Source organism: Mesocricetus auratus, unplaced genomic scaffold, assembly GCF_017639785.1.
Source record: "Mesocricetus auratus isolate SY011 unplaced genomic scaffold, BCM_Maur_2.0 Super-Scaffold_100015, whole genome shotgun sequence".
Taxonomy (NCBI): Eukaryota; Metazoa; Chordata; class Mammalia; order Rodentia; family Cricetidae; genus Mesocricetus; species Mesocricetus auratus.
This window is the reverse complement of record NW_024429198.1, coordinates 43,387,122-43,412,637: the sequence shown is the minus strand read 5'-3', so window position 1 is coordinate 43,412,637 and position 25,516 is coordinate 43,387,122. Positions and strand designations below refer to the sequence as shown.

At 46.4% G+C, this 25,516-nt stretch overlaps 1 protein-coding gene across 1 annotated transcript in view; it reads left to right on the top strand.

Annotated features, from left to right (window-relative positions):
- Npc1 (NPC intracellular cholesterol transporter 1) overlaps positions 1-25,516 on the top strand; it is a 49,193-nt gene that overhangs the window by 4,308 nt on the left and 19,369 nt on the right. Inside the window, exons 2-9 of the mRNA XM_013124233.3 lie at positions 9,805-9,927; positions 10,921-11,027; positions 13,236-13,411; positions 18,227-18,394; positions 19,105-19,354; positions 21,061-21,134; positions 21,672-22,042; positions 22,861-23,087. Coding sequence (XP_012979687.1) covers positions 9,805-9,927; positions 10,921-11,027; positions 13,236-13,411; positions 18,227-18,394; positions 19,105-19,354; positions 21,061-21,134; positions 21,672-22,042; positions 22,861-23,087 — 1,496 coding nt within the window. The remainder of the gene's footprint in view (positions 1-9,804; positions 9,928-10,920; positions 11,028-13,235; positions 13,412-18,226; positions 18,395-19,104; positions 19,355-21,060; positions 21,135-21,671; positions 22,043-22,860; positions 23,088-25,516) is intronic.

Genomic DNA, 25,516 nt, shown 5'->3' with positions numbered 1-25,516 from the left:
TTGTGCATTTCCTGGGAGTGAGACTGGGTGGAATTATAATGTGAGAGATGCTGAAGACAAGGACGGACTTAGGTTGTTGAGCTGAGCTCTGAGAGTGAACTGTGTGTCAGGTGACCAAGAGGAACTGGGAAAATGGAGAGCAGCCATAGGAGTGATTTATGGTGGAGGGGAGGAAAAGATGTCACCCTAATAATCATTGCATGTCACATGCTTACGTTGAATTATACTATATCCTATAAATACATAAAGATTGTAGCAGGGGAGCAAGTGAAAATGTGTCCAGTACAAGCCTGGGTTCAGCCCCTGAAACTCACTGGAAGGAGAGCCAACTCCCAGAAGTTGTCCCGTGGCCTCCACAAGTGCTACATTACATGCTCACATACACAATGTAATAATAATACAAAATTTTCAACAGTAGAAAGTAATCTAGTTGCTAACAAAAACCATTCATTGAGTTTCATGTAACAAAGGGGTACATTATAGGATACAAACTCATTGTTTGAAATGTTTTTACTCTTTTGACTTTTTCAGGACCCACCACCCAATTCCCAATAAATCACATGCAGAGGCTTATTCTTAGTTATGAATGCCTGGCCTTAGCTTGGCTTGCTGCTAACTGGCATTTCTTAAATTATCTTAAATTTCTTAAACCTTCCCCCTTTGGGCTTTTATCTTTCTTTGTTTGGTTTCTCTGTGGCTTTGGAGTCTGTCCTGAAACTAGCTCTTTTTTTTTTTTTTTTTTTTTGGTTTTCACGAGACGGGGTTTCTCTGTATTGTTTTGGAGGCTGTCGGACCAGCCTGGCCTCGAACTCACAGAGATCCGCCTGCCTCAGCCTCCCGAGTGCTGGGATTAAAGGTATGGGCCACCACTGCCCAGCTTGGGCTTTTATCTTTCTTACTTCTGTAACTCTTACTCCGCCGCTGGGCGGCTGGGCAACTGGGCGGCTGGGCGGTGGGGCGGCGGGGCGGCGGGCAGCGGGGCAGCTGGCCCCTGATGTCCTGCTCTCCTTGTTTGCTCATTAAGTCTCCCTCTGTCCTCACTTCTCCTATTTATCCTCTCTGCCTGACACCAGCCCCACTTATCCTTGCTCCTGCTTTGGTATTTTCCATTCAGTGATGTATTAGACCAATCAGGTGTTTTAGACAGGCAAAGAATCGCAGCTTTACAGAGTTAAACAAATGCCACATAAGCAAAAGTCACACCTTAAATTAATGTTCTGCCACACAAACTATCTTATTTATTATTAAGTTATTAAAAGGGCCAGGATCTTTTTTCCTTTTGGATCACACTTTTTGTGTAAGCAAGGCTGGCCCTAACTGGAAATGTTCCTGCCTCAGCGTCTTAAGAGCTGGAATGATCCATGCTGTGCAGCTGTGTTTACTAGCTAGCGGCAGTGGGAACAATTCTGGGTTACAGCAGATTAAAGACCAAAGGGCAGCCACCTCAGTTTTGCAGTGTGTCCTTATGGTCGCACAGCCAACCTTGTTTTGTCCCCACAGAACCCCTTGAAGAAAAGTATTTTTTTCCTGCTTTTAAGATTTATTTATTTATTCTTGTATTTTATGTGTATAGGTGTTTTGCCTGTATACCAGAAGAGAGCACTGAATCCCATGAAACATAATTATACACAGTTGTGAGCCATAATTTGTGTTTGGGAATTGAACTCAGAACTTTTGAAAGAGCAGCCAGTGATCTTAGCCACTGAGCCTTCTCTGCAGCCTCATTTTTCTTGTTTTATTAACAGGAACATGAAAGTTCATGTTTGTCTCAAGGCCACATGGCTAGTAAATGGCAACCCAGAAGCTTGAACTGCTGTCTTCTCATTTCTGCGGTGCCCTCACGTTCAAATGTTGCTACCTGATTACTGGTATTTAGCAAGTTAAAGCAAGTGGGTGCTCAACAGTTATCCCATGTGGCCAGTAAGGCTTCTCCTTCAACACCTGGCTTGGGTGTGGCTTAGTAATTGTCAGGGGAGCGACTGGTCTGCTGGCCATGGCTCTACAGATGACACACCAGCACTCACTCCACGGTTCTGGTTCAGAGCCGTGCTCTACAGACACACACCAGCACTCACTCCACGGTTCTGGTTCAGAGCTGTGCTCTACAGATGCACACCAGCACTCACTCCATGGTTCTGGTTCAGAGCCATGTTCTACAGATGCACACCAGCACTCACTCCATGGTTCTGGTTCAGAGCCGTGTTCTCTACAGATGCACACCAGCACTCACTCCATGGTTCTGGTTCAGAGCCGTGTTCTACAGATGCACACCAGCACTCACTCCACGGTTCTGGTTCAGAGCCGTGGCTTTGGGCTGTTCTTCCCATCCTGTGTGTGCTGCAGCTCATACATGTCTAACGGTAACTAGTAGCATGGCCCTGGTCTAACGGTAACTAGTAGCTTGGCCTTGGTATAACTGTAACTAGTAGTGTGGCCTTGGGTGATCTGTGAAATGAAGAGCTGAGATAGTGGAGCCCATCTCACTTTAGAAATATTTGACTGTTACACCTACATACAGGCAAGTCTTGGTGTGCACAGAGTTATCCTTTGCTCTCTCTCTCTCTCTCTCTCTCTCTCTCTCTCTCTCTCTCTCTCTGTGTGTGTGTGTGTGTGTGTGTGTGTGTGTGTGTGTGTGTGTGTGTGAGTGTGTGAGTGTGAGTGTCAGGCTGGCTTTGAAACAAAACCAGAGGTTTCTACCGTACAGGTCAGATCAAACCACACCTCCACCTCCAAGCTCTGCCATGTTTAGTCTGTCTCCCAAATTCCAAAGGAACAGCAAACAGTGCAATCTCTGGTCAGGGTCCCTCCACCCCATCCTGCTTCCTTGTGCCCTAGAGAGGCGGTGGGCAGGAGGGATAACCACAGCCTCTTCCTCTCTTGGAGCTGGAGCTGGCTGTGTCTCCAGGTCCCTTTATTGCCTTTACCTACCCCACAATGGTAGCAGACGTGATGTCCCAACTGTAACTGTGACATCAGGCTGGGCTCTGGCATGGGGCTGAGGACTGTCAGTCACACTGAGACAGTGAGTCATCACTTGACAGCCTCCTAGAGATGGGAGTGATAAGTCATTGTTTCTACAGCTGACCAAGAGTATTTGTGTACCATTGCAGCAGCTGGGCTGCCTGTCTGCTGTGTCCTTTTCTGAGGATGTGTCAGTGCCCACATTGGGCTGGGGTTTGAACTGCGCAGGCACTCAGGTTGGGAGGGTGTGAAGACACAGGAAATGGACTGCAGAACTTTTATTTTTCAAAATAATGTCACTTATGAGCCATGTGGCCTTATTATTTTTTATTATTGTTATTTCTGAGCATGTGTTCCTTGCCTGTAAAGTTTTCATATTCTTTGTGATGGAGTGTTTGAGAAATGAGATGAGTAAGAAACCACAGCTTTGTGCCTGGCATTCCCTCTGGGTTTGTGAGTTGGGCCTTAGCAGGATTCACTAGAGGCCTCCCGGAGCACACAGCTTTCTTGCGGGCATATTCAGGGTTTCTTTCTGTGTAGTATGTGCAGCAGCCTGCCCTATGTGCTCCTGGATAGCAGAGTGGGGTTCAGCGATGGTAGTTGCTGATGGATAGTTTTTCTTAAATCTTACTGCAGTGATCCTGTAACTGTTGGAAGCAGCTTTTTGATGCAGCAGTGTCCTAGTAACTAAGCCACATCTTCCTTCAAATGCAGAGACGGTCTGTCTAGTCTTGTACCTAGAGTCTGGGTTGAAGCCAGATGGCATGAGTTCTCGTCTTGAACTTAGGAAACCCAATGAGTCTCTCAGTTCACTGAGTCTTGCTGGTCCCTGAATTGATAAAGGTTGAGATGCAGTGCGCAGGGTGTTTCAAAAGAAGGCGTGTACCTGCGCCCAGCTGCTGAGGGTTTCATGGTTTCATGAGGGCATCAAGACAAACAAAAAGAAAGTGCTCTTGCAGGTCTCATAAATTTTACTTGATTCTAGAGCAACACCAGCCAACTATGAGCATTTGTAAATAAAGTTTTATTGGAACGTGCCCATTCATTTACTTCTTGTTGTGGCTGCATTTGAACTTCTGCAGTAAGGGCTGAGGATTTGCCACAGAGGACTGTAGTCTCAGAAGCCTACATTATTTAATGTTTGGCCCTCAGAGATGGAATTTGTCAGTGCCCAGCCCCAGTGGATCTACAAAGGAGTTCTCAGGATGTAATCAGATCATGTTGCCGTGGCGCGAGACATCTGCTGCCTTGCTGGGAGGACTGGCCAGGCCTACTGCTGATCTGAACTGTTAAGGCAGCTCACCTACTTTGGAAACACAGACACTAGACAGGGTGGGAAGGGGTCAGAGTTCAGCTTAATGAGGAAGTGAATCTTGGAAGAGGCACCTAAACAAAGATCGTTAGAGAGGGTAGACAGTATGGGTGACACCAAAGCCTGGCAAAGTTCACTGGACTGGAAGAAACAATGAGGCTTGTTTTTCTGGGGTGTGGAGTTTGGCCCTAAGGCTCTAGATAAAAAGTAATTGAGGGTCGCTCAAGAAGAGCCAAAAAAAATATATACATACATGTATATATATCTGCAGAAGGGAATGGATCCTCCGTAATTATGGTTTTGCACAGGGGATGGGTCCTCCATACTTGTGGTTATGCATAGGGAACAAATCCACTGTACTTGTGGTTATGCACAGGGAGTGGAGCCGCCACACTTGTGGTTACTCACAGGTGATGGCTGTGGGGAGAAGGTAGAAAGTCAGGAAGGCCTGGGTGTGATACGTTAGCACGGGTTCAATCTGAGGAATGGGGAGGGGTGGGATCCAAGGGAGGCCTTTCAGTTTTGATTCAGGATATCTGGATATTTGTGATAGGTGTATGTTGATTTGCAATTAAAGAAAACTCTTCAGCCTTCAAAAAATGTTTTGGGAATGATCAACGACATAATACTTAAGTAATGTTATCCTTTCAGTTAGGAATATCTCTGTAAGAGTTGTCTGTGTGAAAAATGCCACAGCTGGTTATTGGCTTGAATGTGAAATTCTTGTGCTGGAACACACGCACACGCCCCACACCAGTGTTGATAATTAGGCCATGTGCATTCTGTCGGGATAGATCAACACACCTTGGTTAAAATGAGTCCTCTGAAGGTGGGTTCCTAGTAAAGGGTACATTTACCCCCAGTCCTGAGTTCTGCCCTCCTGCTTTCCGCCATGGGGTAAGGCAGCAAGAATACCAGATGCAGCCCCTCCACCTTGGCCTCCTAGCTTCCAGATCTGTGAGCCACATACATTTCTGTTTATCACTTAGTCTCAGGTATTCTGGCGTAGCAGCAGCATGCAGACTGTGAAATATCCCCAGTGCTCGATTCATGGACATGTTGTTAGAGACTTGGGCGTATGGTGTGACACTCAACTCATGATCCCTATCGTGTCTGACCTCAGAAGGTTGACAGAACTGAAGCTCTGCAGTCCTTACACTCAGCTTTCATTTCATCTAGTGAAGAATATCTGAGACCGAGATTTTGTTCTGTGTTATTTTGGAGGTAAAATACACATGTGACTTTCGCTTTTAGCCATGTTCAGTGACCTCGGGGTATCACAGGTGTACAATCTTTGCTACTGCCCATCTCCAGAACAGAGCTCATGTTTTATTAGACTCACCTTTTGGTGACGGTAGACCTCAAACCTGGTGAGTTCCAGTTTAATATTGCGCATCAAACTTCCTTTCATAAGAGGATGTTTCTGAGCAGGGTGGTGGTGGCGCACGCCTTTAATCCCAGCACTCGGGAGGCAGAGGCAGGTGGATCTCTAAGTTCGAGGCCAGCCTGGTCTACAGAGCAAGTTCCAGGACAGTCAAGGATACCCAGAGAAATTCTGTTTGAGGGGAGAGGGGAGGATGTTTCTTAATTTAAAAGCAGGGTGGTATGTGGTTTGGTTTGGTTTGTGACTGAGTCCTTACTGTGTAGCCTGTGTTAGCCTCTAATATCAGTCCTGCTACTCAGCCTCCCACCTGCTGGGATTAGGGGCAAATGTTACTACTGGGACCTTAAAACCAGACTTCTTGTGTCACAGTGAAGGCAGCGTGATGTTTGAAGTCAAGTTCTTTGTCTAAAAGGGAAGTATATGTCCCACATGAGTTCTGCTTGCCCAGAGCATGGTAAAATTAGCATGTGCTGCCGTGACAGTCCTAGGAGACTTCATGACACATCAGCCCTCTTTGTCACAGAAGTCCTGGCTGCCTTCTGTGCTGTGGTGATGTTGAGATTGCAAATCTGTCTCTGAAGTAGCAGTTAGATTCTCCATGAGTTGCAGAGATGAGCACGGCCCAGCCCTGTCTCTTTAGACCTGTAGTCCCTTGGTACAGCAGAAGGAGGGCCCAGTCTCCCAAGCACCTAGACCACAGGTAGGTGTGGTTCAGCTCTGCTGTGTATCAGTTCAGACTTCAGATGAGACACTTTACCTACTCATCTAATTCCAGTAGCAGATGAATCACAGATCAGTTTGGGTGGGGATTATGACAGGAGGGACACTTAGCAAGTGCCTGTAGGGTAAAGGATGGGAAATGTGCTATATCCTTATTGGGACCAGAATGTTTGGCAGGTGCTCTGGAGGGATGCCTAGGTATATCCACAGATACCACAAGGGAGATAGAAATTGGAGAATGGCCTTAGCAGGTAGTGAGGAGAACAGGGACCACTGCAGAAGCAGACAGGTCTCCTTAGGATGGGACAGAAAGAAGGGAAGAGTCAGAACAGGATGTCTAGAGCCCTTTCCACAGGCAGCAGGAGAGGGTGGGTTCTAATCACATGAATCCTACAGACTGTGGGAGATGGCTGAGCAAGGGTGTTCCAACAGAGTGGATGACTATTAGCTGTGGAGGCAATTTCAAAGGTTAAACTGTTGCAAGAGGCCCTGGTTATAGTGACATGAAAAGCGATTCGTTTCCCTCCAGCACCAGAGGCTGGCTGGCAGCTAGACAGAAGTGTGGCGAGCTTGGAGCCATCTGAAGAAATTAGAGTGCTCATAGGCAGATGTGGACACCAAGAAAGGTGGGGACCAGGAGACAGTGCTGCTGGGTGATGCCTGGGCTCTGCCCTTACGAAGGTGAGAGTCGGTGGGGTAACTCTAGAGAGGCGCCTTAATTGTGGAGTTATCTTTTATGAGGAGTCTGTGCCTGGAGCCAGAAGGCTTCAGTTTCAGTCCTGGCTAAGCCACTGCTTGTGTGATCTTGCACAAGTTATGTATGTAGCCTCCTAGTGCTCAGTTTGTGCACTGGCATCACCCATCCCACTGCTGTGAGGACTCCTGAGTTGACACACAGGGACACACAACACAGGGCTTGTGAATCAGTGAGTGCTCTTAGGTGCACTTTCCGCACGCCCCCTCCCCCCAGGGCTAGTGCTCTGGGCAAGATCATTCTGTAAGAGGCTAGCCTGAGCATGACCAGGGATCCCAAACAGTTTGTGTTCTGTTGAAATGGTCAAGTAACTTCCTCCAGGTGTAGTGGGCTCAACGCACCTATTGACTTGAAGCATTGACTTCTTGGGATCCAGAGTGCCTGACTCCCTTCCTTCCTTTCAGGGGCAGGAACACTTGGCTTCTAAGTCAGGGACAGAGCCTAGAAAGGATGGTCTTGGTGAGACCACATTGGGCCGTTTTGGTTGGCCTGTTGACTGGGTTTCTGTTGTGGAGGGACCTCTTGTTGAACTGGCACTGGTTAGCTGTCATGTCACCCTTTGACAGTCAGTCCCCTTGCTCGTTTTGTCTCGTCCTTCATTGTGGGAAATGCCATCTGATCACACTGTCGGGATGTTGAGCTCAGAACCTGCTTTGGTGTTGCTCTGCTGAATTCCCTAATCGATTTCCATTCAACCTTGCTCAGATAAACTACTGGCCTCTGGAATTTTCCTTTGAACTCTGTTGTGAGACTGACTAGCTTGGCAACTAGTAGACAGAGCTCTGACGAGTGAGAGAAGGCTGCCTTGTATAAATTGTACTGACACCTCATCCCCCATCTCCATAATCAGCTTTGCTTTTTTAAACTTGGGTTACACTGGTAACCACCTGTCTGCCGGAAGGCAGGCCTGCAGTTCTCAGCTGGAGTTGTTGGTTTGGTTTAAAATCTTGGCACTTCCCCATTTGGATAATCTCCCTCCCTGTGGCCTAAACACAGGACTTTCAGTTCGGTCATGCGTCATGCGGGGGATGGTGCCACAGACTGAAGCAGCTTGGGGAAGAAGCTCTTGAGCTACAGTTAGACTCTGTCCCTTGTCTCAAATGACAGGGTGGGGTGGCCCCCACAACCCATGTCGGGCTTGGGGCATCTCATCTATGTTTTTGTTTTTGACATTTTGAACCCAGGTCTCCCACATGTTGGGCAGACACTCCATCATTAAGCGACATCCCTCTCTCCAAAGGCAGGGACTCCAAGTGGCTCAGGGTGGCTTCCAACTCTGCTTCTCCTACTTCCTGTTTCTCCCCTCCTGTGGGTAGATGAGGGTGTAGGCACGCACTGCCACATTGAGAACACAAATCTTACTCTCTAAAGGGTGAATTCGGAAGTAAGTCATGCTGACTCTGGTCTCCTGACAATTGTGTGCCCTGGTCTGCTTGATGGGATTCTTCCCTCCTTTACTCCTACCCCCATATTTTATGTTCTGGGATCTGCATCTTGGCTGAGAACCAAAGAGCACACTGATGTAGCTCCCTTCATGTGCGTGGATTGGTCCTGTCACTTCTCCAGTGTGTGTAAGGCTTTCCACCAGGTTTCTTGGCTTGCTCCTTGGTTTCATGTTTTCCCTGTGGGATGGTTACTAGCTAGTGTCCCTGCTCTGCTGGGTCATCTGTGCTGAGCCAGTGTGATGCAAAGCATGGGCTTACTGTGGGCAGCACACTTGGACAGGGTGGTGAGTCACGGAACCCTGCCTTCGTCTTAAGTTCCGGGCAGCCTTGTGACTGTCACATGGGGAATATGAGTGGCTCTTGACCCATCTTTTCAAAAAGAGTTTTAACAAGTTAATGTTGCCTAAGTGACAGCCCTAAAAGTTAGCACATACAGTCCTTGTGATCTCCATAGCCCTCAAGAGCGTTGCCCGTTCCTGCATCCACTTTTAAGTTAGATTAGTGATACTTATGGTTTTGTTCTTTGAGTGACTTTTGAAGTACCAATACTAGTTAACCTAAACATATGTGGAAATATTCTTTTGGTAGTTTATCTATTGTCCAGATGCCCAAAAACTGGTGCCTGTAATCACTGACTTGCTGAGTGCTCTATTGGGTCTACTTGTACTGTGGGTCTTACTGGGACTAGAGCCCTCTCCCAAATACCTTGTAAATATCGCTGATTTGACAAAGCCATTTGGGGTATTAGGCCTGGTTGCTTTTTTAAAGATGTTGTGTGTGTGTGTGTGTGTGTGTGTGCGCGCGCCCACATGTGTGCACCGGGAGAGCAGAAGTAGAAGTCAGATAGTGTGGAGCTGGCTTTCAGGTGGATCCTCGGAAGAGAAGGAAGCACTCTTCACTGCTAAGCCAGCTCAGCCCATGGCCTGGATGTTTTGTTTTGTTGGTTTGTGGAACAGCGCTGGCTGGGTAGTTAGCTAGTCTTCACTCTGCAGCGCAGACTGGCCTTGAACTCATGTTTTTTTCTGTCTCGGACTCACAAGTGCCAGGATTGCTGGTTCAAGACCCCCTACCTCATACCTGGCTTGTTCTATCTTTACTAGTATTTCTTGACATGTTTAACAAGAACCTTTGTTATTACTTCATTTTTTAGGTGTCATTGAAAGAAAGGTTCGCTGGCTAAGCCACCTTTTCTTGCTAAAATCTGTTTTTCCATGTTGACTTTCTATAGGTGTTTTCACAATCCTGTATTTGGTATGGAGAGTGTGGAATTGCTTTTGGAGATAAGAGGTACAACTGTAAATATTCTGGCCCACCAAAACCCTTACCGAAGGACGGAAATGACTTGCTACAGGTAAGTGTGCTGTTTGGAGAGTGCCAAGCAGCCGGCCATGCACAATATCTCCTGTAATGGTGCTGGAGGTGAGACTAAAATACTTTTTGTTTGTTTTTTAAGATTTTTGTGTGCATGTGTATACACACCTTTACATAGAGGAGACCAGGAGTTAGAAGAGGGTGTTGGATCCCCTGTGACTGGAGTTACAGGCAGTTGTGACCTACCATGTGGGTGCAGAGAAACTAAACTGGTTTCTCCACAGGGTCAGTGCTCACTCTTAACTGCTGAGCTGTCGCTCCAGCCCTGAGGCATAAATCTTATCCTAGGCTCCAGTCTGTACTCCATAAATGCAGAGCCCATTAAGCAGCCCAGGCTTAATCTTCCAGGTGCTGACATGTAAGTCTCCTGGAGTTTCCCAACAGCCAGAGCTGCTGTTTAGATCTGACCTTGGGACCTCAGGTGCTGTTCTTTAGGAATAGCAAAATGTACTAGAAGTTAGCTTTTTTTGTTCTGTTCCTAGATTTCAAGACTTGCTTAGACTCTGCCGCTTAGAGGCTGGGAATTCTCTTCCTGTTTTAATGATTTCTCTGTTCCCCTTTGAGCCTGTGAATTCTGGTGGCCCCTCCCCCAGGACTTTTTGTTAACGTGATTCTTAGGGCTGTCAGAAAATAATGTTGAGGAAAATCAAGCTGAAAAGACTGGCTTTGGAGGCTTAAATAATCCAGCGTGCCACTAGATTCTAAACACCTGTGTTTCTTTCTTCAGAATTAGAACCTGTTTTTACTGTCCTGGGGGTAGTTAAAGGATGTAGCACCGTGGCGGAGCTTGAATAGACTAACTTGTAAAGCAAAGCAGTAAAATAAAGGAAAAAGAAATAGAAGTGTCTATAGCTTCTTGTGAATCCCCACTTTCTGGCCTTTTAATGGGGTTCTTGCAGAACCGTGTGAAGAGCATGAGTGAGGGCGCACTGTCCACACTGACTGTGCTCTCGGGACCTCTCTCTCCTCACAGGAGCTCTGTCCAGGATTCTTCTTCGGTAATGTCAGTCTCTGCTGTGATGTTCAACAGCTTCAGACGCTGAAAAACAACCTGCAGCTGCCCATGCAGTTCCTGTCCAGGTAGGCTGACCACTGGCCAACAGTCGATGGGCTTCTAGACACGGTGCCCTCTGGTGTGCTTTTACAGACCAGCCATTTGTTCTGTTGTACAGTCATGGCTGCCAGGAGAAAGAAAGTCACACGGTCACTCAGTTCTCCTCCTGGTTGTATTCAGTGTGTCCTGGCTAGGCGATTATTGCAGTTATTTCTTCATTGTGTGTATATATGCGCTACACGTATACATTGTGAGTATGTGGTGTGTATGCACATGGAAATCAGAAGACAGCTCATGGAAGGCTCTCTCCTTCCACCGTATGGGTCCTGAGGCTCAAACTCAGGTCATCAACCTTGGCAGCATCCCCCTGACTCTTACCTGACATTCTTGCGTCTCTCTGCTAAAACACTATGTTAACACTAGCTCCTAAGTAAACCTGGGCTTATGTCCATGCTAAGCTTGTTCTAGTGTTGTCGGCAGTATAAAAATGTGCAAAAGAACAAGTTGGTGTTCCCTAGAGCAGTAGATGTTGGTGTCTGTAAACTACCCAGACTTGGGTACGCTGATAAAGGAGAATGAGGAGGGGAAATGAGGAGGGGAAGATGCTCTCTGCAGAGACCACTGTCGGTGGCAAGACCCGACCCTGTTGCGGCTCAGGACACTGCTTCATAGGAGACGTGGGCAGTGCAGAGCAGAAAACCAATCCTCAACTGTTCTCCTGGATATCATAGAATACAATAGGTCAGATATGAAGACTCTACTCAGGCCGCTCTAGGCTTCTGGATCTTGCTGGAGCCAGATCAGAGTCTCTGCCACTCAGTCGCAGCACATTTATTTAGTATCCACTCCAGGTAATGACTTATGGATGTAAACATCTACTAGAGGTAGGTTCTGCATGTTATCAGAGGGTCAGGCTCACATTATAATAACAAGAGAAACAAACGTGCAGCTGTTGAAGTCAATGATCATAGAGATTAAATGAAGGAGATTTGTAATTCAGTGGAGAGCAGCACATCCCAGGAATGATTCTTGGTACAGTTGTATCCTGTGATTCTTGTTTCTGTTTACTATATTCTGGAACTTGATCTACAACCATTAAAACAGTCTCTTTAAAGTATTTGTTTTTAAATCCTTCTAATGGGAACTGGAGAGATAGCTCGGAAGTTAAGAGCACATACTGCTCATTCAGACCACTCTAGTGACAGCCTTGGTCTGAAAAGAGCCAAAGCATGTCTGTCCCTTCTCTGGTCAGAGACTGAGCACATCTTCCTCATGTGTCCCCCTCTCTGTCATACCTGCTCAGTGGGACTGGATTGGACTAGATGGTAATCACAGTTGCTCCTGCTTCTAGAACTCCATGGAGAATGAGGTAACTGTGGGGAGAGAGAGAGAGCCCTTTTGCCACATAAACAAGTCAACATTAGGAGCTTCACCTTTGAACACAAAGGACAGAGGTCAACTGTGGGCTTCATAGAAACCAGGTGTCGCTGCAAGGCGCACAGCAGGCACTGCCACGACGCTTCTGTTTTTAACTTTTCCGATGCCAGGCTGCTCTGACCCAGGGCCTCACAAGGTGATGACTGTTTTAACTCTTCCTCCTGTATTTTAGGAGGGGTTAGGATGATCTGGCGCTCAGAAGAAAGCCTCTCAGTAAAGTGAAGAAAGATATAAATCTTATAGTGGTCCACACACACCCTTTATTCTCTTGATCAGAAATGTGACATCTTTGGACATCTCTAAATAATAAAGCACAGAATTCAGAAACGCTTTATTTTTTTCTGTTTGAAATTACTTCTGAATAAACTAAATGTAATAGGAGGGCAATTTTAAATGCTATTTTTTTCTTTGTTACTATAAGGTTCTACAAATTTGTGAATCTAGGAGCTAGGGAGATGGCTCAGTGGTTAAGACCACTGGCTGCTCTTCCAGAGGACCGGGGTTCAATTCCCAGCACCCAGTGGCAGTTCACAACTGTCTGTGACTCCAGTTCCAGGAGGTCTGAAATCCTCACACAGATGCACATGCAGGCAAAACACCAATGCACATAAAGTAAAAATTAATAAAATAAAAAGAATGTGTGGGTCTGGGTAAAAGAGGGTTAAAATTTTTCCTGAGTCTGTTATGTTTACATGGTAACTGATTTGTCTCTTTTTAATAAATTTTAAATATTCTATAAATATTTTATCTTTTATTTTTGTTGGTCTATCTATAGTTATAATTTACTTTTCCTTTAGGTGTCCATCATGTTTTTATAACCTAATGACCCTGTTTTGTGAGCTAACGTGTAGCCCTCACCAGAGTCAGTTTCTGAATGTGACAGTAACCGAAGATTACTTTGATGCTAAGACACAGGAGAATAAAACAAATGTAAAGGAATTAGAGTATTATATTGGACAAAGCTTTGCGAACGGTAAGTAAAAATAAGTATTACTCCCTTTTAAAAGCTGGCATCGGGCACTGAGTTGGGTTATGCACCTTTTGTTGTTGTAGTCCTGGCAACTGTGTGGAAAGTTACAGTTTCTAGTACATTGGTCATTGTTTTCTGTATTCTAGGCTTGATTTACAGCCATTAAAACAGCCTCTTTGGATTATTTGTTTTAAAATTCTTCTCATTTGGGGACTGAAGAAGATAGCTCAGCAGTTAAGAGTATATACTGCTCTTAGCCGGGCATTGGTGGCGCACGCCTTTAATCCCAGCACTCGGGAGGCAGAGGCAGGCGGATCTCTGTGAGTTCGAGGCCAGCCTGGTCTACAGAGTGAGTTCCAGGACAGCCTCCAAAGCCACAGAGAAACCCTGTCTCGAAAAACAAAAAAACAAAACAAAAAAAAAAAAAAAAAAAACAAGAGTATATACTGCTATTTCAGAGGACTATAGTTCAGTTCCCCGCACCCATGTTAGGTGATTTATAGCTGGAGTTATAACCTCCTTAACTCTGGCCCCTGTAAGTATCTGCACTTCCATACAAATACCCACATACTGACGTACTCACATATAATTAAAAATAACAAAAGTCTTGGAGCTGGAGAGATGGCTCAGCCCTTAAGAGCACTGGCTGCTCTTCCAGAGGACCTGGGTTCAATTCCCAGCACCCAGTATAGTGGCTCACAGCCATCTGTAACCCTAGTCCCATGTGATCCAGTGTCCTCCTTATACCCTCTTCTAGCCTTGGCAGGCAGTAGGCACACATATGATATACATACATGCAGGCAAAATACCCATACACATAAAAGAAAAACAAAATCTCAAGAAAGTACCAAAAGTATTTATAAATCTTTGTTTTAAGTTATCATGTGGAAATATTTCAATGCTTGCTTACTTGTGCATATATTAGGAACTGTCCCAACATTGATTCAGCCAGACATGACTTGTTTTAACCTCAAGAGACAGAGCAGAAAGATGAAAATAGGCGACAGCAGAAGATTTTGATTCTGAGGAAGTCAATCATCAAAAGAAAAGTAGGCAGCTAAATATGAGAAACACCCCCATACAGCATGAAGAGCATTCCCATATGACTTGAGGAGTACCTACAGACAACATTCGAGGAGAGTCCCCATCTGACATGAGGAGCACTCACATACAGCACAAGGTGCTTCCCCATACAACATGAGGAGCACCCCCATATGACATGACGAGCACCCACATACAACATGAGGAATGCCACCCAACAGCCACTAGAGATCCTAGAGTCATGAGAAAGAGATTCATCTACTTGCTACAAGTTACTAAAATGAAAGAATTCTGAAAAGAATAAAATGCTATAGAAAAGGAATGAACAAATTAAACAATTGGATCTTAAGACAGCGTAGTCATTAAAGTGGGCTTTAAAAATAGCTAGGCAGACCAGACTGAACAAGAGGTATCTAGGAACAGTCTAAAAAGCAATAGGATCCACCTGCACTGTTCCTGGGCATACACTCAAAGGATTCCGTGTCCCTCCCAGAGGTGCTTGTTCAGCTGTAAAGAAAAATGACATTTGCAGGAAAATGGATGGATCTGGAAAGTAGAATATTAAGCAAAGTGACCTAACCCTGGAAAGATAAAAACTGCAGCCCTCTTACCTCTGCAGACCCTAGCTCGTGACACACACCTGCATGTATATAAATGAGTGCGGAAGTGTGTGTCACAGATGAAGGTGAAGACTTAAGCTAGAGTGAAACCAAGGCAGGCTAAAAGGGTTGGAGAAAAGCCTGGGGCAAGACACATTTGAAGAGAAAGCAGAACTGGGAGGAGATTACAAGGGAGAGGAGGAGAATATACTAAAGCATACTTCGTTTGGAAATGCCATAATGATATGTAATGCTCTGTCTGTGAATTTTTAAATAATGGTTACATGTACTAGGGTCAGTAAGGTCAGCAAGGTTGTTGTTAATTATGATGACCTGGTTAAAAAGTAGTCCAGCCAGATGTGGTCATACACACCTTTACTCTTAGCACTTGTAGGGCTGAGGCAAGATGAAATGGAAGCCAACCTGAACTACATACACCGAGTCTCTGAACACCAAAACAAACAGGACTTTTAAATTGCTCAGTTGAGAAAAGGTCCCATTTACAAAAGTGACAAAGATGATTTCATGAAAGCTTCCAAAAGATGTGACGTAATAGCCCGTCTAGAAAGCATTCGACACAAAACAGAACCGTGTGTGGAGAATTGGTACATAACAGCTGTATCATTATAAATCATTAAGAGAAGGAGGGGTTGTTGATAAATGGGGCAGCAAAACTGATATTTTCATCTATATTTTAGTATGTATGAAAAGTTGTGTAGATTAATTGTACAAATAAACATAGGCTTTTTTAAGGCTTTAAGGTAAGAAATATTTCTAGATAATAGAGGCAAAACCCCAGAGCGTCTAGTGTCCAGAACAACCCATGAAATAGAGTGGGCATTGTATCACTCATCAGACTGGCACAAATTAAGTGTGTCAGTTCCAGTAGATGCCCCCCATTGCTGCTACAAATGTCTGAAACCATTTGAAAAACAGTTTCACAATACCCAGTGAAGCTGAAGATAAGCCCACCTTTACTTCAGAGATTCTATGTGCCAAAGCCTTCCCCACAGAAACCCTGACCAATGTGAGCAGGGAGATCCTACAGAAACCATGAACACGTGTGAGCAAGAAAACCCTGCGGAAAACATGAGCATGTAAACGGGAGACCCTACAGAAACCATGAACACGTTAACAGGGAGACCCTACAGAAACCCCTTGTGTACGCGCTCAGAGACACCCCCCGCCCCCAGAAACCATGAATATGTATAAGCAGGTAGACTCTCCCTACAGAAACTGAAGATGGATATGGACAGGGAGACCCAGAAAAGAGCATCATTGATGCAAAAAAGTGGAAACATCAAGAGAATGAAAGACAAGGCCTATACTGGAAGAAACTGTTTAGAAAAGACAGACTGGTTAAGAACTGTTACCTAGAACATACAAAGAACTGTTAAAAAACTCTTTGCAAAAAAAAAACTTTTAGGGACGTAAACAGTGTGGATTAAAAAATGGCCAAAAATTTTGAACAGATACTTCACGAAAGAATATGTGAAAATGTATGAAAGTATGCACAAGGACATATGTTACCAGGGAAATTAACTGCAGGAGATACTGGGGAGGACCACAGTGCTGGGAACTCCATCCGTCCTGAGCATCCTTGCTGGGGGGGACCACAGTGCTGGGAACTCCATCCATCCTGAGCATCCTTGCTGGGGGGGACCACGGTGCTGGGAACTCCATCCGTCCTGAGCATCCTTGCTCACCTTCAGTAGTACAAGCATCTTTGAAGATAGTTTGGCGGTTTCCTGTGAGACTGAATTTGTTCACATATTTTGAAGTGGGGGTTGTGGTTTTACTTGTTTTTGAGAGCCTCAGTGTATGAGGAAGGTTGGCCATGAACTCTTGATCCTCCTGCCCCCACCTTCCATGTGCCAGAATCAAAGCCTGGCTCAGAGCTGCTTTGTGGTTTGGTTTGTTTTTAGAGCTGTGCCTCGGCTTAGCTTGCTTGTTTGGGCTACACTGTGTCATTTTCTTTTTCTTTGCATCCTTACTGCCCTCTGCGTAGTAGGCTAGTAGGCGTAGCTTCAGAAACTGTTACCTGCCCAGACAAATGTCTTGAAACAAGAGTTGAGTGTGGTGGCACATGCCTGTAACCCTCACACCCTAGGCCACTGGTTCCCAACCTTCCTAACGCTGCGACCCTGTAATAGAGTCCCCATGTTGTGGTGACCCCAACCATAAAATCTTTCATTGCTACTTCATTAATGTCCTTTTGCTACTATTATAAATTGTAGTGTAAATATCTGATATGTGAACCCCAAGGGAGTCTCAGTCCATAAGTTGAGAACCACTGCTCTAGAGGATGGGGCAGGAGGATTGAGAGCTCCAAACCGAGCAAGCCAGCCCTCACATACAGTTGAAAATTTCTTCCCTGCCAGGATAGCATGGAGTAATTCCACTCTCTGCGGAAGATGCCTGCCATACTGGCTAGCCAGTCTTCAAAGGGGGGGTAAAGCAGCACACGAATGTGCAGGAGTCTCCTGGGAGTTTAGGGGAAGATGATCCCCGAAAGTTTGTGCCAAGTTGGGACCCATAAACCATTAAGTTGGTTCACACGTGATCTCTTCCCAAAAGCATTTTCTTCCAGCAGCAGAGGCTTCCGGAATGAGCATCATTGGCCAAAGAAATGCTAATGTTCCTCTCCTGACTCTTAGGGAGCCCCTCTTAGCCTGTGAGTGGGACTCTGTCCTGACTCTTAGGGAGCCCCTCTTAGCCTGTGAGTGGGACTCTGTCCTGACTCTTAGGGAGCCCCGCTTAGCGTGTGAGTGGGACTCTGTCCTGACTCTTAGGGAGCCCCGCTTAGCGTGTGAGTGGGACTCTGTCCTGACTCTTAGGGAGCCCCTCTTAGGGTGTGAGTGGGACTCTGTCCTGACTCTTAGGGAGCCCCTCTTAGCATGTGAGTGGGACTTCTTGAAGCTGCTGGGGAAGCAGTTAAAATGCTGGTTCCCTTTCCTGTTCCCTTCCCTTGAAATCAGGCCTGCCGTGCTGTGTAGTTTGACGGGCGACTTTAGAGGGAGTGTCTTTGCCTCCTGTCTGTCATTGTCCCAGGTTCTCATCTCTGGCTGCTGTGTGTGGTCTCAGTGCATCTGTGGTCCAGACGCCTTCAGTTAGATTTTGAGTGGAGACTTAAAGCAAATATAATGTCTGCATCTTTTGCCTGGGATTCCTCTTCTAGCAATGTACAATGCCTGCCGTGATGTGGAGGCCCCTGCAAGTAATGAGAAGGCCTTAGGAATCCTGTGTGGAAAGGACGCCAGTGCCTGCAATGCCACCAACTGGATTCAGTACATGTTCAATAAAGACAATGGACAGGCACCGTTTACCATCATTCCCGTTTTTTCAGGTAGGATGGCAGCTCTCAGACTTGCTGTAGTTAAGATTGTGCTTTAAATCCCACGAGTCAACCAGCTATAGAAAGATAAATTCAGAGAGATAAGTAGGACATTCGTCCTACCTGGTTAACCTAGGAATTGCTTTTAGGACTTGATAATGTACCTGAGAAAGTGAACCAGCATATGTGTGGGGGGGGGGTGCGTGTTTCCTAAAGGCTGAGAAGTATTGGCTGTGTTATGAGCCCAGCTGCTCAGTGGAAGCCAGGCACACTGAGAAGCCAGCTTGTGAGGTTGACTCTCGGGAAGATCAGGGCACACACTGTATACAGGATTGTTGGTCACAGCATATTCTAAGGGGTGTGGTTTAGCTGAGAGTGCTTGCCTAAGAGCCTTCAGGCTCCAGCATAAAACCAGGGGTGGCACCGAGGAGCCAGAGGTCGAAGAACCAGAAGTTAGGGTTATATGCAACAGCTACATATATTATAGGCCAGCTTGGCCTGTGTAAAACCCTGTCAGTGCCCACCCCATTCCACCACCACCCCAAAAAAACAAAACGAGAGACAAAGCATCATAGACGATAACACCGCAGCCCTTCCATTGGTAGTCTCCAGATGTATCACACTGCAATCCTGTGTGCTTTCCATCGGTTTAACTGTAATCAAATACTAAGCTTAGGATGTATTCTCATGAGGTCCTAATTCAGCATGACCTCTTCTTGTAGATCTTTCAATCCTTGGGATGGAACCCATGAGAAATGCCACCAAAGGCTGCAATGAGTCTGTAGATGAGGTCACAGGGCCGTGTAGCTGCCAGGACTGCTCCATCGTCTGTGGTCCCAAACCCCAGCCTCCTCCACCTCCCGTGCCCTGGACGATCTTGGGCTTGGATGCCATGTATGTCATCATGTGGGTCACCTACATGGCATTTCTGTTTATGTTTCTTGGAGGACTTTTGGCAGTGTGGTGCCACAGGTAAGTAGGTTTGTTTTTTCCTTCAAGACAAGAGCAAAATCGCCCATGTGGCTGGTGCCTTTAGCTCACAGCTGACATGAGTTAATCCAGACAGGAAGCAAATACCTACATGGATTTCATCCGTTGGTTGGCTTATGCCCTGCAGCTAGTAAATAGTCAGGGTTTGTTTAGATATTTAAACATTTGAAGTTAGCTTTACTGATTTATTCAAAGTCACCTGTGATTTAAAGTACCTCACAGTATGCCTGGCAGTCTTCATAAGCCATGTGTGGTCACACTTTAGTTACAGTACTATAGTTCTGTCTGTATTTGCATCTTGTTTTAAGGCAGTGTGTGTTCATATGTGTACACATATGTGCACGTGTGTGTACAAGGGTCAATTTTGTTCAGTTGTCCTCTGCTTTGTGTTTTGGAACAAGGTCTCGTGTGGCCTAGGCTTACTGGTTGGAGGCTGGCTGGCAGCATGCCCCAGGGATTTGCCTATCTCTGCCTCCTAGCGCCGTGATTATGAGTGTGTGCCACCATGCCTGGCATTTTATGTATGTTCTTGGGATCCAACTCAGGTCCTCATGATTCCGTGACAGGTACTTTGCAGACTAAACTATCTACTTAACCCAAAACAATACATTTTTAGTAATATTATTGTGAAATAATTTTAGACTCACCAAAAGGCTGCAGAAATAGCAAAGTTTATGTTATGTGTTCTTAGCTTCCTGTAACATTACAGCTTATGGAACTTATAGGCAATGTCCATAATCCAAAATAGCATTATCATAATGTTCTTAGCTAAACCACAGACTTCTTCAGATCTCACTGGTGTTAGTAAGGCTGTGCCCACTGTTTGCTTCCAGGGCCCCTCAGCAATTCATTGTTTAGTTTTATTAATTTTCTCCATTCCAGGACACTTGTTGGGTATTAGTCTTGTCTTTCCATTGCCAGCCTGCGACGCTTGGTTGTCATTGCGTCGAGGTTGTATGTAGACGAGAGCATCGCAGATGTGGTCGTGTGTCTCGGTGCACTTTGGCAGGGATTCTGGTGGATGGGTTTCATTGCTAGTGAGGTCTCATTTGGGCTGATGGGTCCCTACTGTGCAGGAGTAACACTCCGATGGGCTGGAAGTTTCTTAGGAAGAGCAGTTACTTGAAGACTGCTAACACTCTCTCCTCCAGCCAGCCCATGCTGTCCACTGGTGGTCCTTTAAGTCGGTATGGTTTGCCCCGTGGGGTTGTAGGTTATTCTTTCTCTCCTCTGTCATTTACTGATTTCACTCTTTCTTCGCTTACTCACTCAGTAGTGTTATCTTTCAGATTTGTTTGTTTCACCGGAACATTAGTGCCTGCATTCTTTTGACATGCTTGCGCCCAGGCTTACGAGATACTTTCCCTGCCCTAGGTCTGGAATTATCCTCTTCGGCAAGGAGTTCCTGGTCCCTTTTGTTAGAAAATGGTATTGAGAAGCCATGGTCTGGACACTAGGGGTGCTTATTGCTCCTGGACCTAAACATGTTTTAAAATGTTTTAAAGGACCTAAAAGTGACACCTGTGAATTCCAATATGAAATTACCTTTGCCATTATTGCCTTCCTCAACTTCTCTGAGGCTGGTGAGCCCAGATCGGGAGAGTTGATGACAGGGAGCAGGGTCTGGGAGGACGTGAGGTGTGCATTGCATGAAGCTTGCTAACGCCGCCTTCATGCTTCTGTTCCAGAAGGCGGTGTTTTGTGTCTGAGTACACGCCCATTGACAGCAATATAGCCTTTTCTGCGAGCACCAGTGACAAAGGTAAGCGTGTGTGTAGGTCAAGGAAATGGATCGTGTCTGCCTGAGAGCCTTGCTCTTCTGTGAAGCAGTGTACTATTGCTGAGGACACAGCGTAGTAAAGACACCTCAGAACCAAGTAATTAATAGCAGTGACACAATTATGGACTGAGGAAAAGCCACAGACACCCTGAGGACAGAGTTGAATGGAATAAAATTACCAGAGGGTCCATCTTGAGCAACCAAGGAGAGTGCTTCACTAAGAGAGAGGGAGGCGAGGCCACGGGGACCGCGAGCGTGGGGGGACCGTGAGCGTGGGGCCGAGGCCACGGGGACCGTGAGTGTGGGGGTCCATGAGCGTGGGGCAGGACCGCAAGCATGGGGGGACCATGAGCGTGGGGGGACCGTGAGCATGGGGCCGAGGCCACGGGGACCGTGAGCGTGGGGCAGATGTGGGACCAGAGTCCCAGCACCCACCAAGCAGTTAATACTTGAGCTGTCCCCACGTTTGGGAACAGCTTGACCGGTGACCTCTTCTCTCCTTTCCCTTCACTCTTCCAGGGGAGGCTTCATGCTGTGACCCACTTGGTGCAGCATTTGATGACTGTCTGAGACGCATGTTTACAAAGTGGGGAGCTTTCTGTGTCCGAAATCCCACCTGTGTCATTTTCTTCTCATTGGTCTTCATCGCTGCATGTTCTTCTGGGCTGGTGTTTGTCCAGGTCACCACCAACCCTGTAGAGCTCTGGTCAGCCCCTCACAGTCGGACCCGCTTGGAGAAGGAATACTTTGATAAGCACTTTGGGCCTTTCTTTCGAACGGAACAACTTATTATCCAAGCCCCCAACACCAGTGGCCATATCTATGAGCCATACCCCTCAGGATCCGATGTGCCCTTTGGGCCTCCACTGAGCAAAGAGATTCTGCACCAGGTAACCTGCCGTTTGCAGTCACTGCTTACCCAAGGAAACTGCAGTACTTGTCCTGTTTCTTTTTGGTCCCTGTGATGAACACCCTGAGCCAAAGACACATAGGGGGAGAGAAGGCTTATATGGCTTACAGTTTCCAGTCACACAGTTCATCACTAAAGGAAGTTGAGCAGGAATGCGAGGCAGAAACTTGAAAGCAGCCTGCTGGCAGTTCCACACAGCATCATTTCCGTCAAGGAACTCACTTCGCGGCCACAGCAGTGCAACAGGAACCATGGAGGATGCTGCTTGCTGGTTGTCAGGCAGGGTTGCTGTGCTCAGCCAGCTTTCTTATTACAAAGTTCAGGGCCACCTGCCTAGGAAACAGTGCCGCCCGTAGTGGGCTAGGCCATCCTCCATCTGCTAGCAATTAAAGGCAGTCCTCTGCTGATATACCCATAGGCCAGTCTGACCTAGACAATTCCTTAATTGAAATTTTCTCTCCAAATATTATCTTCTATTAGAAAATGCACACATATACGTAAATGGTCATGGGCAGAGTGAGGAGGGACATGGTGTATTTTTGGCAAGGGACAGTGTCAGAAGGCCAAGAATTTGCTCCAAGACTGGAGCCTTGGTGCACACTGAATGAAGGATGAGTTGTGTCCTGTGTTGAAATCTGTCTTTTGATGTCTGCTTCCCACACACTACTAATCGCAGCTCTTATCCCATTTTCTGTTAAGAGGAGTGTTTGTTCAAAGCATCTTTACTGTCTGAGTTCTCAGGACAGTGCGGTTGGTGATGACATGTTTCTGGGTTTGCTTCCTTTCCAAATCCTTCAGGTCCTTGACTTACAAATTGCCATTGAAAGTATTACTACATCTTACGACAATAAGACCGTGACACTTCAAGACATCTGTGTGGCCCCTCTCTCTCCATACAACAAGAACTGCACCATTTTAAGTGTCTTAAATTACTTCCAGAACAGCCATTCAGTGCTGGACCACCAAGTAGGCGATGACTTCTATGTATATGCAGATTACCACACACACTTTCTATACTGTGTACGGTAAGTAGCAGTAGCCATTCCTGTACCCTGTCAGTATTTGAGAACATCTCTATTCATAGGACTCAAGACCCAAGATGTGCATTGAGAGCTCCCGTTCTAATGGAGGGATACCAACAATAAACAAATGGTTGTATTTTGCTTCACGAGCGGGTACATTTTGAAAACACCACTTTTAATCTAGTACAAGCGTCAGTCTGTATATTTATGCAAACTGAGACCGCTCTGATGCCACTGAGCAGTTCTGGTCTGCTGTTGAGAGAAACAGTTATGTGGTATAGGACTGTCTGTGCTGTCACGTCAGGTAGGTATGAGGGCTGTGAGGAGAGCACTAAGGCCAGGCAAAAAAGGGATGGATTTCATGCTACCTTAGCATGAAGAACTGCACATCGGGAAGGAAAAGGAGGGAGCCTGTGGGTATCAGGAAAGCTCCAAGCAGCATGTGTACAGACACAATGGCCCTGGGGTGGGAGCTTTCTCAGGATATGCCTGGGAAGGGCAGGTACCTCTCACCCCTGACTTGACACATCAGCAGCTTCCAGGTTCCTCCCTCCTCTGAGAGCCAGGAGCCCATTGTGCTTTTCTTGCTCTTCAGATAGAACCTCTCATTGTGCTCAAGTAGTTTGAACGCATGCAGCCTCCCTCCCAAGAAGTGTAGGGGGTCTGCATGCCAGATCCAACTGGGGGTTCCCTTTTTGGAGCTGTGTCAGGTCAGCATCTTTGTCATTGGGATTAGTCATCCAGCTGGAGTGACCTGTGAGGGCGCCGGCTAGTCAGGAAGAGTGTAACTCCTGGTGGGCCTGCCATCCCTGAGTAGAGGGCTGTGTCCAGCTGGTACCCATCACACTGCCTCATCGTTCACCATGGAAACAGAAATGACTTGGTCTCTGATGGATATGCTGCTCAATTGGCCCTCTCCACAGAACTCTTCACTGAGCACTGTCATAACCTTAGATTGTGTCTGTCTGTGATTGGTGTGAGACAGTTCAGCTGCTGGCTGTGTTCACTCTTTAGTGATATTGCCACTAAAAACAAGTTGTTTGTGTGAGACATGAATGCACATGTATTCATAAACCCTAAGCCTGATGGTGGGACAGAGCTGTAGGTAACTGAAAAGCATTCAATATTATGTAATTTCTGTATTTGGAGGAAAAACTATTTTCCTGTGGTGCACATCAAAAAACAAACATGAGTCTCCTCAGAGTCGAGGCTTAGACTCGGAGGCTGCCTGCGATGGCCTCCTTTCAGGGGCATGGTCTGTAGTGACACTTCATGGTCTCAGGCCTGTCTCCAGCTGCTCCTGCCTTGAATCATGGTTGTGCTGTGCATTTTCACCTCTGCACGGCCTCTTCTCTCCCTTTGTAGTCAGCCTGGGGGCAAAGGACTGCTCCCTATCTATAGTGCCACCTGCCTCCAGGGCTCATCCTGGTTTGAGGCCCTCCCAGGTGCCCAGCTCAGTCTGGGCTAATGACTGTCCTGAGATGTCTGCCCAGGTGATTGCACAGACCTGCCGACTGGTCAGCCTGCTCTTGTGTCTGGCCCACCTTCCATCCCCCATATAGCTTGTGTAACACGTCTCCTGGAACCCTGATGACCCCGGAGTCTCTGGGATAAAGGTCCACCACTCAGCACCTGGTGCCACTGAGTCCGTGTCCCTCACAGCCTGGCTCTCTTCCCTTGCAGCCCTGCCTCCTGTCTTGGGAGCCCAGCGCTATGTGCCACATGCTCACTCCCGAGTCACCGCCCCTTGCTTTCCTCCTCTGCCAAATGCCTGTTTGCTCCCTGTGTGCTCACAGTGCGTTCCATTCGTGAACCCTTTTCACCCAGGGGATTTTTGTCACGGATTCTTGGGTATTTGGGTATAGTGGCACATAAAATGAGTGCAGATGAAACATGCTGGTGATAAATCATGAGTTTGTTTGGAAGCACTTTGGCATAGTTATCATTAAAGCCGAAAGCAAGTTTACATGCTAATGAGGGGGGGGTGCTCATTTGCTTAGACATAAAGAATGAAGGCTTGGGTGGACGCTGGCTACCGCAGCACACTGCAAAGCCTTTCAGAGTTGATCAACATTTTGATTTTACAATGATCGATGTTCGGAGCATTTCTCCTCATAAATACATAGTATACAAGACAGAAGTATGCTTGGGGCAATTTTAGAAATTGTTGTAAATACTCCCAAGCCACAAGTCTTTTAACAAATTTTCTGAAACTTAAGCATTAGTTTTGAAAACCAAACCATTCTAACCCAATAGAGCCCATATATAGACTATTATAATTTGATGCATGTTGGGGAATGATCAGGAGGGAAATGCTGGAAGGGTTGTTTTCCAGAGACGAGCAGGAAACTGTGCACAGTACCACACGGCAGTCTGTAACAGTCTTGAGTCAGGCTGCACTGATTGGTGCAGCACACGGCAGTCTGTAACAG